Source organism: Mya arenaria, chromosome 15 (assembly GCF_026914265.1).
Source record: "Mya arenaria isolate MELC-2E11 chromosome 15, ASM2691426v1".
Classification (NCBI taxonomy): domain Eukaryota; kingdom Metazoa; phylum Mollusca; class Bivalvia; order Myida; family Myidae; genus Mya; species Mya arenaria.
This window is the reverse complement of record NC_069136.1, coordinates 22,792,551-22,805,077: the sequence shown is the minus strand read 5'-3', so window position 1 is coordinate 22,805,077 and position 12,527 is coordinate 22,792,551. Positions and strand designations below refer to the sequence as shown.

Here is a 12,527-nt window from a genome sequence, read left to right as displayed (position 1 = left end):
AGTAAACACGTACAAAGAACGCATTTGACGTGGTGCGCGCGTATTGAAAACGCATTGGGTGTGGTGCGCGCGTGAAGATGTGCGCAGGAAGAACGTATTTGGAACGTGTGAGACGCAGCGAATGCCTGACAGGGACGCAGTAAGGACGTAGTATGAACTTTAGTTAAGCATTTTTTAAGAACTTGACCGCGCCCTCGCTGCGTTCGTCGAAATTGCCAGGACATAGTGCGGTCTTCATGTTCTTCGTCTAGTGTGATGAGGGCAGATTTTTAGGTGTTTTATGAAGTATTTCATAAGATTTTTGGGACATCTGAGGTGAACAGGCCACAATATCACGAACATACTTAAGTCAAATCTCAAACTCAATCCAACTCATTTTACCATGTAAATACAAAATATTATTCAAAATCTTGCATGTTTTTATACTTTTTGAAAACGTATTTTCTCATAGAATGTATTATTGAAACATTTTGACAATATTTCAAAGAAATCTTATTCCAGAGCAAAAATAAACTTAAGTAATTGTTAAAAGGCAATAAATTGTACTCAAGTACATTTTTGGTTGTAGAATATCTTTCCATTGAAATCTCGATCAAAGGTTTCAATCAACATATTCAATGATAACGGGGTTCGACTGTATATTATATGTGATCTCTACAATCCACCTCTCCCACACCTTCTTCAGTCCTTTCTATCGTAGCCCCGTCTATATCATACGACAAACGATTGTAGCTTGTATACGTGGCAGGTGCTTTATGTAGAAAAACGTTCTTTTTAATATATGATGTTGACTTATTAATTAAGAAAAAAAGTATTGATATGATGGCTCCGATGTTCGCAGGATTCCAGTTGGCGACTCGTTTTTCGACAAGACCCCAGCCATTGACCCAAAACTGAACAGAGACATGTATTACTGCAAGTGTGATCAGAAGGTGAAGGGTCAAGTCACGTGCAGTATCGATGGCAACACGGCACGTCCTGCCGTCTATGTAAGCGTTTATTATAAGTTACGGGGTTAGTAGGTGACCCGATATGGGATATACGGGTCAAAGGAAACCATATCAGATGAGAGCTCGACTCGAACCCGAATATGTTTTCTGCACCCCGTATATCCCATATCGGTTCACCTACTTACCCCGTAACGTATATATCACGTCGACAACCTGTTAACATGTTTAAATATTTCATTTATTCATCGGAATATTCAGCGAAATCGGAAATAGACGCCTTTTTGGTACGAACAAAAATTGGTAACCCAATATGAAAAATATGGGGTCACCACGTGACCAGTCCTGGACCAATGACGTTGCGTCATTCATGTTGGAGGCGTGATATAGAACTATATGGTCACATAATCATATGTACAAAACTGGAATGAATATGATCAATAATAATCATGTTGACGATATTTTATAATCCACAGATCATGTCATTTGATGAAACTTAAGATTATAAAATTCTCAATTGCGACAACTTATAGCGGCATACAATATCTAACACATTTCGGAACTTTGTTGTTGAATGAACGTGCCGAAAGCTGGTGATTGATGTTTATTGCCGTGGATCTAGACCAGACTTCGATAAAATATTTTGGTAGTAATGTTTAACTTTCTGGGAAGAAAATCAAGGCCGATTTCTCGAAGTCTGTTATTACACGATTAAGCTAAGATCACTATTTCTGTTCTTTGATAGTTTGTGAAAAAGTTTTTGGAAGATTTTGACTGTTGATTGGGGTTTATCTGTCTGATAATCATAAAAAAGACTATGTTTTATTTATCAAACTTAGGTTTTAGTAGGAAGTTTTGCTTAACAAAATAAGCTACTTAAGAATGTTAAGCTTAAGAAGTTTCGATAAATCAGGGCCTGGGGTTCAATCTGTTTAGAAAGACAATTTTCATATACACTCTAATCCTATTTTATATATTATTTTTGTTTATAAATAGTTATGTAATATTTTATTTAACAAATTGATAAGTCAATTACTAGTATATGTTCGATATCAGGGTGAACTGAACCCCGCAAATGGTCGCCGTCGGCGTGCCGCCAGTACCACACTCCCAGATGATTACCCCGCCGACTACTACTTCGACTACGGTCTCTGTAAGTAACACGGGGAAAAGATGTTGAGTTGAGTTGAGTTGAGTATTTAATATAACGTTAACTTGGAATTCTTTAAATTGAAAAAGTATACTATAAACATGCTGAAGAAAATTATTGATTAACCTTAAAAATACTTACTGTAATGGGAGAATAACGCTATAACAGTAAGCTTAAAAAGTCCACAACAAGTCTATCCGAAATTGTTCTGTACTAATCACAACCACTCCTAATTTTCGTGTTTTAGTGTCTCGAATTTCGTAATTCAATTAAACAAAAAAAAGAACTCGTAGCAATGCACGAGTCAATTAAACCACGCCCCCCCCCCCCAGGGTTCGAGAAATAGCTTGACTCTCGGTCCAGCCAATCCCGAGTAAAATCCCCGCCCTATGGGATACCTAGGTAAGGCCCATTCCCGCTATTTTCTGAGCGAAAACAAAACCACCGAAATTTACTCGGCACTGTAAGGCCACCTGAAAGGTAAAAACACGGCCCATTTCCCCGCTATCTTCGGTTAACCCTGGACCTGAACAAATACCTCGTATTCTTGATTTCGACAAATTCATGAATTTAAAGTGTACTGAGCGTGAGGAAATACAAATTTGCCACTTCGTTCACAAGGGACAGAAGCAAAGTATGTTCTATGTTTTCATAGCCTATATATACTATATATACACAGTTCAGATGTGGCTTCGTTTACTGTTTACCAGTAAGCCACAACAGAGATGGATGTTTGGACCTTTAATATTACAACACACAACAAAGAATCGCTCAAAGCCGTTAGTAACGCATTTGAAAATTGTGGTCTTTAAAGAAGATATTTGAGCAGAATGAACGTTTTGACATATATTTTTTTTGTCTTGGAACGAGCCAATTTATTCAAAACTGCAGGTTACCCATTCATATAAGACTGCTGACAAAAAATAGTCACATATTTTTCTATTTAAGAAATTAAGTTTAAAAATTGATGTTTTATGCATTTTTCTTAAACCGTTAGTCAAGCTTTAAAGGGGCTGTCTCACGAATTGGCACCAAAAAACGTTGTTTTTTTCTGTAACGAATCTCAGGACAATTATCTAATAGAATGTGTTACGCTTTGATATCATAATTGTAAATAAAATACCAAAATGTAAAAAAAATGTGTCGGAGACCGGGTTCGAACCCGTGTCGCCAAAATATTAGTCCAGCGACGTACTCACTGAGCTACAAAGGCTTACTCCAATCGCGTGACATAATTAAGCTATACACCTACCTTGGTAATATCACGTGATAACACCGACTAGCCAATCACGCATAAGGAATGAATTATACCTGGTAGACATACCCAGTAATATTTTTTAATGGAAAAATACGAAATAACTGCTAAACTTAAATAAATTGTAATCTGTGTGGAACTTCAGTTACTAAGTTTCAATGCATTGTACACATCGATGCCAAGTTTATGTCAGTTTTCGACAACTTTCTCTTTTTTTCGCTTTTTTATCATACGTGAGACAGCCCCTTTAAACCATAGAACATCACTTTTCGAGCGGAAATATGAAAATCTGCGATCTGATCTTTTGTCAGCAGTCTTTTATCATTGGTTTGTAGATATTTACGCAAACATTTGCTCATTCCAAGACAAAAGATAAAGAACAGTTGTCAAAATGGTAAATCTGTGAGAGTGCAGCATTAACATTATAAAAAGTCCCTACAAGACCAACAATTGCATGTCGTTGTTCCTAACATTGCAAACATTAGCTACCTTTGGAAAAAACATCTTTACTTGTATTTCTTCCAAATAAATAAATATATGAATATATTTTGCAGCGTTTCAGCCCCAACTGTTAGCGAACTTTCCGAGTGTTAACGGAAAATCCCGAGCGGAAGCGGAAAACGCCTGTAACTCTGCGATCGATAATAACCCGACTTTACAACAGTGCATTGCCAAGGCGGGGCTAGATTTCTCCAACGAAAAGGATATTTGTATAGAAGACTTTAAGGTAATTTTCTGATAATATGACAAAGGATGGATTAAAAACTAGGGAATGGCTTAAATGAAAGGTTTAGTGATGCGACCGTCAAATAAGCATAAATACCACTTAAAGCTGCACTCTTACAGATTAACCATTTAAACAACTTTTTTTTGTCTTGGAAAGAGCAATTTTTGCGTAAATATCTGCCAACTAATGATATAACATTGCTGACAAAAAAATCAGATCGTAGATTTTGTTTTATGGCTTGAAATGTTACTAACGGTTTAAGAAAAATACATAAAACATCAATTTTTGACGTTACATATACAAATCTACGATCTGATTTTTTGTCAGCAGTCTTATAAAACTGGTTTTCATGGATTTTCGTAAAAATTGGCTCGTTCCAAGACAAAAAATAAGAAGTTGTCAAAACGTTCAATCTGTGAGAGTGCAGCTTTAACAATTGTAGAATTGACCAATATGCCGTTTCTTTATAGTGTCATAGTAAAACGTATGTGAAATGAAACGCTCTTGATATCTAAGGCGTTTTTTTAATATTATCAATGTCATGGCCATCATTCGTTCTGTATTTGTTTTATCTATAAGACATTTCATTCATTTTCAATGGGGTTTTTCCCCAGTATTTTGACAACGGAGAGCTAGTCCGAAGCGCCCTGCATACAGCCATATACAAATGCATCGACCACGTGCTACGTAACGTCTCGCTCCACGACACCAGCGGTAATCCACCTGCATACGTCACCAGCGAGCTCTGTCCGGATTACGATTGTAATGATAATGGCGCATGTGCGAACGGAACTTGTATCTGTAACCATGGTTTCGTAGGTGATTCGTGTGAGATAAACTCACAGAAGGCACCAATGCTTTATGGAGTTATAAGGTATGTGCTTCTATCAATGTGATTACATATGTATTCCGAACCGACACATTTCGGTAAACCTCTTTTCCGTAAACTATCCGAAACGACGGTTGTGATTATAAGTATCTTCCATGGCCGAGAGTGTAAGATAGGTTCATTCCGACCCGAGCGTAGGGTGTTTTGCGGAAACGAGGTTTACCGAGTTTCCGCAAAACACCCTGCGCGAGGGTCGGGATGAATCTATCTTACACGAGTGACTATGGTAGATGCCTTTTCTCCCACCTCAGTTCAACAAAATTAAGTAAAAATGTATTTTTTTGCTGTAACTATTTTGTGCGTAGTGAAAATAAATGCGTATGGATATGTGATAATACGTGGTTGTCATGGCTATGCGCGCATTGATTCAGTTTATGTTAATAGTCAAATCGGCCTTTAAATAGTTCTGAGGAGAGTGAATCATTATTTCTTGAAAGGTGCGTGAAAACCTTTTTATGGAGATATTTGAAGCGAGAAATAATTAATTAGCAATCTAAATATTGCAACAAAACAAGGTTTCTATGATGCTACAGACGACAGTCTTTAACAAGGGAGGTTATTACAATGTGATGACCATTAAAAAGGAGTTCCATACGGGCGTTTTATCTTTGCCCGTGGGCAAGATAAGAATTTCTAGAATGGTTAAATGTTTGGATCTACTTATCTGAGGTGAGAGAAACATCCATCTTCCACGAAGGCTCATGGTAGTTGCTTATCCTGACAAACGAAGCATTTAACGTTTTTGCTGGTTCATGAATTCTTTTGTTACCTTGCACTCATGTTCGTAGTAATTAATGTCTAAACAGTCCGTAATTTTGGGGCTTAATTAGTTCCAGGCTCGGAACAATTAAAGAATGTCACAGAACAATAATAATTTGACATTAAAATAAAAATCCTTTTAACTTCGATAATTTTATAGTGTTCATAAAAGTTTTTAAAAACAATACGTTGAACTCCACAAATCGCATCAATTGCCATTCAAACTTATTCGTACTGAACTACAAGTTAGTATTAATATTTTGTATGTATAAAGTAGTATGGGTTTTTTTTATTTGAATGTTGGTGTTTACCCATTGTATTAAATTCCACTTCATTGATAAGTCTTCTGGGTTCGATTTCAAATCAGAAATGTTTTCTGCGTGAAAAACTTGAAAGAATATCCGAAACTCGTTTTCATTTAAATTCTTCCAAAAATTAATACTAAAAGCTGATCAACGGTGAATATTAAAATTATCAATGCACAGAAGAGTACCATAATGAAATGACAAAAATACATTCCATAGTTGCTTTTAAAATACATTACATTCACGTTCAAATACAGACGAAATATGCAGAGCATGAGACAGTAAAAGAACACTAATATTCCTATCAATAAGAATTTTAAGTAATTTCATAAAGCACTGAAATTGGGGTGATGTTCATGTTTCATTGTATAAGCGTATTAAAAGAGGTATACTGTATCGTATAAAGCAATCTTATGTGACTACGGTCGCCAAAAAAAAATCCCATTTTAATTGGGTATGATTTGAAAAGTCATTAAGCCGTAAACCGTACGGGCGCGTAGCTGCCTATACGCGAATACGCGGCTGGAATCTACATGATTCTGACAAAAAAAAATATTAAACAAAATAATCAGCCAAAGTTGCAGTATGCGTACTTGACTACATGATCCTAAAACTGCACATTTTCCAGAACTAAATAAAGCACCTCCGAACGCCCAGAATGCACCAGATTACACCATGGTTTTTAAATTTTCTGAGGGGGCATGCTCCCGAACCCCCCAAGCACAATTATGAATCCACATAAATAGAGGGCTAGCTACGCCCCTGCTGTACTTTTAAAAAGCTACAATGCAAGCCATGACAATTGAATACAATTGTAGGTTTGCAAATAACTCTTATTGGGTCTGTATAATATCAATGTATTGACCAGATATCTTAGTTCTTTAACGTATATATACATCTTATGTTTCATCAGCACGTCATATATCGGGAAGTCGGTACTATGTGACGTCACAGACCGCGAATGCGTGACGTCATATGTGCACGGGGACAATATTTACGACAACTCTCGTCTCTCATGTAAAGTCCGCGTCATGCAGGTGAGTATCGCTGCTGAATGGCCACTTCCCAGGTGTTAATTATCACAATTATTTAGTTGCCAATGGTAGGATTATAATTCTTTCGTTATCATAACATTTGACACAGTTGCATGATCTGATTCATTTTGGGGCTAATACCTGGTTGTTAAGTCTCAGATAAAATGCATCCTGGAATATACTTCACATTAATTGATGCTTGCCGATTAGTAAGTTTCTTAACGGTCATAATACGGCGCATAAAAAGCGCGAAAGTCGTACACTGTCTTGTTTGTTTTCAGTTTGACGGTCATGGATTCGTTTACAAGGGCCACACATTCACTACCGGCGTGGTTTACAGGAGCATGTATGACGTCGGATGTCGCCTACCAACTAAGGCTTTCATTGGGGGTCAGTTTAGGGGCAGGGGTTGGAGTAAAAACCATTTCGAGTGCAAAATAAACGTGTGGGTTATGTTTAACATTGTTTTCTATTGTGTTGTGGCAGCATTGGTCAAATTGGGGATACGTGACAATTTTCTTTAGTCACAGAATACATGCTATCCATGTAATTTTGACGAGCAGTTGGAAACATAGTTATGGTCATTAGTGTAAAAAAATGTGACTGACAGTACCCGTATTCTTTTTCGTTACGTTATGATGATAATGGTGGTAATAATATTGTTTACCAATTATAACATTTAAATAACGGAACATAAAACAAACCTATTTGCACAGGTCAGACTGTTGTTGGCTTCAACATTTCCGTGACAAACGACGGCCACACATACAGTAATGAGATAACTGCCGTACGGACAGACAGCCACTGTGCCAACTGTCTAAAATCAGGGACGTCGTGTACTGTGAAGGTAATCTATCCAGTGCACCATCATGATTTTTCTTATTTAGCACGTATTAACTTAAAAAACATAAACAGTATTGCATTTACTAAACATAAAAAAAAACTTAGTGAAAAGTTGGCTTGCCGCTTTAGTATTGGAGCTGAGAACACGTGTAGATTTAAACGGTTTCCATGTGTACATAATAAAACTATACAAGCATGATTAAAATAATTAAAAGCTAACGCCCGAACGTGTTTCAGCCTGGCACCTGTCTGATTGAGGGTAACTGTAGGACGGCGGGGGAGGTAAATGCTAAAAACAAGAACCAGCAATGTGACCCTACACACAGTCAGACAGCATGGGCCAGTAAGTTTTGTACACGTTGTTATATAGGGAGTTAATTCAACCGCAGATTATAAGTATCAATCATGTTTTTTCAGTCCGAATAGAAAAATCCGACCCGAGAGCATGCGGAAGGCTTGCCGAGTTACCGGCCTCGCAGCGTGTCCGGAAGTCGAATTTTTCGATCCGGCCCGAAAATTAATGCTTTATATTTTTTCTTGTTTACATGAAATTATTGATTTCTGGAACAATTGACGTAGAAACCGCATTTTTGTACATTTTACCAAAAAGTGCGTGCGATGTTTTTACTGACGTCATGAAGCGTAGTAATATAAGTAATATAAGATCACTATTGACGTCAAATAGTTCCTCTAAAAATCGCGTTCTTGACGATTATTTTCCTTTCAATTTCAAATAAAAAGTATTGCATACTTTAACTATCCTGATTGCGCTGTATTAAATTGCAATATGTACTTTTCACAAACCATACAATCAAAAATGAGTTGATTCAACCGCAGATTATAAGTATCTGGATAGAAAAATCCGTTGTTGCGCGTGACTCATCTTGCATAGGGTTAATAAGACGGGATTTCCAGTACTGGCCACATGACCGGAAACACACAAAAGTTTGCAAGAAAATATCTTGAAGACGATCAAAATGTTTATATTGCCAAGTTTATTTTTTAAATGTATCAGTCACTCTCATATCAGAGATACATGTTTGCATATGCAAACGTTCCACTAACTTGAGAGCAAAGAGTAAGGGGGGGGGGGGGGGGTCAGGCGGCTGGTCAGTCTCGATGAACATACCATACTCTGACATTGACCTTTTACCTCTTCAGATACCCAGCCCGTAACCCCCGCGGAGAGCCACACCGTCACCACCCCACCCACCGCTCCACAAGGTGGAACCTATTTGAAAAGATTTGATATCTGGACGTTGTAAGTAATAGACTTATTGGAATAGAAATACAACTGCGACAATACTGTTAGTGTTTATGTACCAGTCAATTCATTATTGTAAACTGTTTTGGCACGAAGACAAAACCACCTCATTCACCCGGCACTGCGGGGGCACCTGGAAGGTTAAAACACGGCCCATTTCCACAGGGGGGGGGGGGGGGGGGGGTTACAATTGACTGGTGCATTATTTTACATATGCAGTTCTACCCTATGTGGAAGCATCTGTCTGTGCGGGTATTCATAAATCATCTTTAGTCAAATTAAAAGGAAAGAATAAGTGGGGTTTTTTAAATATCTTTATTCAATAAAATCAATGTCGATAAAGTATTCCAGATAATATGTTTTAATAATTAGATCATATGATCAGTCAGATACTTAAGGAAATGACTTAAGATGCTTTACGAATACTGGCAAGGAATGGTGATTTATTTTATTAAATTATAATGTGTTCATAATCTAATCCGACCTTTTCATGTATATAGTTGTAAAACAAAATCACCATCATTGGCCGATATTGCCACCTAAAGCTTTTCAATAAATCGTGTATTGTAATAGATTGTTACAAACTATTAACATTTAATTATATTACCTGTATTGAAAGTGAAAGTAGATAGAAAAAAAATAAAAAGGTATAAAGTCTGGTTTATTGGTCTTAGGCATTTCAATGTTAGAACCAAACACAGGTTTTGAAACCAGAAACTATTTATTATCTTTAAAAATTCAAACCATAATGCAGCCAATGGGCGCGGACATGCATTCATGAAAACTAACAAACAAAGTTAAAGACATTTAAGTAGCCTTTTTGCACAGTATGTGGTTTTAATAAATTTTGACAACCTTTTAAATAATTTTTGACAACCTTTTAAAATCTGAAACACTTGCGAAAATGAGCATCATGTGAAACTTCATTTTTATACAAAATTCATAAGCAAGTTGAAATCAAAGAAATCGAGCTCCTGGAAAGAAAAAGTATGGGTCAGTTTTATAGTAACTTCGTCAGACCAAACTTCATATTAGTTGAATTAACTTAGTCAATAGGAGAGAATTAATAAGGTCGAATAATGCGGGAAAAAAATTACCTGATTTGTGCTCTTTTGCCCTACTTCCTGTGTGTACGATACTATTTGAGTTCTAAGCGACAAAATTATTTCCACACACTGTTATTTCTTTACATAGTTGCATTTCAAGGTCATTTGAGCGTATCGTTGATATAAACTGTCTTGTACCGGAAAAAATCTAACTACAATTACTGCAAATAATTCTGCATGCATACCTCCTTTCGTGAATAGCAAATTAAATTGTTATATTTATTTCAATGCCCTCTAAGCTCACAGAGCGGATGTCAGTGTGCTCATAATCACGCGCTGTACACGTGCGCGTGCTGTGACGTAGGCGGATGTCAGTGTCAAGCGCCACATTCCAACCAGTGTGTGAAGTGTGAGGATACACATATATGCGGACATCGTGAGTGAAAACAAATGGATAGCTTCAAGTTTAGAGTTTATAGATGGATTCATGATAACTTTTAATCTAAAAGCTGTGATATTTTGTTCGTAGTTTAACATATTTGACAGGTATATTTGCTCAGACGTATGATTTGTTTCAGGAAATTAATATACATTACGTTGATACCAACATAATCATAATGTATGTATGATTATTTAGGCTATACGAACATTATTTTCATGAAAACATTTTTTTTCAATAAACTTGACTAATAAAAGTGATTACCATGAAATTAAGTAATCAATCATCAATAGAAGCACTGACTTGTCCGCATTTACTTATTAGATGTCTGTTTCTGATTGATGTCTCAATAATTCAAGTCTTGGTTTTTCCTGAACGCTTGATACATGTTCTACATATGCGACACCAATACCGCCATTTCGCCTTTCCCTAGCTCTGGCTGCCCCCAGCAACGGTGTGGACGGCTATACGATCGCCATAAGCGGCTGCAAATGCAGATTTGACCCTAGCCAGTCAAACTGTGCATGCTGCAGGATAGGTAAGGTTTACCACAGGAGTTTTATTTCAGGGTCTTAGTGAAGTTACACATTTTGAGATAATTCAAATTAGATAATTATATGTCGGGGAATGTGCAGACAAGACAAGACAAGGGATAATAGGTATATTCAGGCAAACTTTCAATACGATTCATATGTCGGTAGACGCGCTGTACACGTGCGCGTCCATTAATAGAGTCAGACTAGGGATAAGACATTCCCATAAAACGCACTTCATTGTGATTATTTTTTGTCTTCAACAGTTTTCTTAATCGAAAGTAAATTAAATAATATTTAGTTAAAATTATCAAAATGAATTTCCGTCCGTTGCAGGCATTGGTGCGTGTCCTTGTGGACGGACCCAGCGGAACCAATGTGCCGCCTGTGACTTTATGTACCAGTGCGGCAACAAGCCATGGATATTCGGACCGCCGATGGCCTAGGGCCAACTTGGATATTTGAAACCCCGTCTCATTTGAGGCAAGGCCACACTTCACGAGGTGTTCTCAATGGAACTGTTTATCAATTAACTATTTTTCTTTCGATTTTTTATCTTATATATCTTTTTTTCGCAAGCCCTTGACATAAAAGCATTTCATTGATTGACTTTGCGGTACACCGCCAAAAATATACTTTCTTTATTAAATTATCTGAATAAAATTGTGCAAAATATCCACACATCCTGGTATTGATTACGTGTATAAGAAGAGAATAACAGGTTAGTGCCGCGAATCTGGCTCGGCTGCAGAATGCATCGCTTGAGTCGAACTGTCATATTTGTTTTATATCTTAACAAACTGACGTCATCAAAGATACAACGATTCAATACGTTCAAGGAAATAGTTGGACAAATTTGACAAAAGCTAACAGACAGTTACCGATGGATATACATATTTAACATGACATTTTTGCTCTGAAATCATTATTTCTGCAGACGAATTTATTTCACTGACACTAATACATACTTTGAATGTTTATGTCGCCAGTTTCGGCCTCCCGTGTCCATGGCCATGTTTAAAGTTTCCATTATAACAACATTTCCCCCAAGCTTCTTCTCAAGGCATAATTCCATTGTATTTCTACCGAGTTGTCAAAATGGTGTCATTTTCCTATTTACTCAATAACTGTTAACTTAACAAAAAGGGTATACTTCAATGAGGAAAAATACTTTTCTTAAGTTTAGGAAATAACCCTAAGAAATTCTATAAATACCAACAGGGGTGCGTTTCAGATATATTTTGCAATCTGCCATTATCGTAAATTTACGATCATTATAACGACCAACTTAACGATAATCATAAAGGCGTTTCAGAAACGTCTCGTAAACTATTAT

The 12,527-nt window shown here is 36.9% G+C and overlaps 1 protein-coding gene across 1 annotated transcript in view; it reads left to right on the top strand.

The window, feature by feature from the left end:
* Positions 1–11,846, top strand: part of LOC128219909 (von Willebrand factor D and EGF domain-containing protein-like) — a 32,380-nt gene extending 20,534 nt beyond the window's left edge. Inside the window, exons 15-26 of the mRNA XM_052928072.1 lie at positions 842–989; positions 2,004–2,100; positions 3,907–4,079; positions 4,694–4,953; positions 6,946–7,069; positions 7,348–7,456; positions 7,783–7,913; positions 8,147–8,252; positions 9,071–9,170; positions 10,519–10,655; positions 11,092–11,196; positions 11,528–11,846. Of these exons, the coding sequence (XP_052784032.1) occupies positions 842–989; positions 2,004–2,100; positions 3,907–4,079; positions 4,694–4,953; positions 6,946–7,069; positions 7,348–7,456; positions 7,783–7,913; positions 8,147–8,252; positions 9,071–9,170; positions 10,519–10,655; positions 11,092–11,196; positions 11,528–11,637 (1,600 nt within the window). The 3' untranslated portion in view covers positions 11,638–11,846. The remainder of the gene's footprint in view (positions 1–841; positions 990–2,003; positions 2,101–3,906; positions 4,080–4,693; positions 4,954–6,945; positions 7,070–7,347; positions 7,457–7,782; positions 7,914–8,146; positions 8,253–9,070; positions 9,171–10,518; positions 10,656–11,091; positions 11,197–11,527) is intronic.
* Positions 11,847–12,527: the final 681 nt, after the last annotated feature.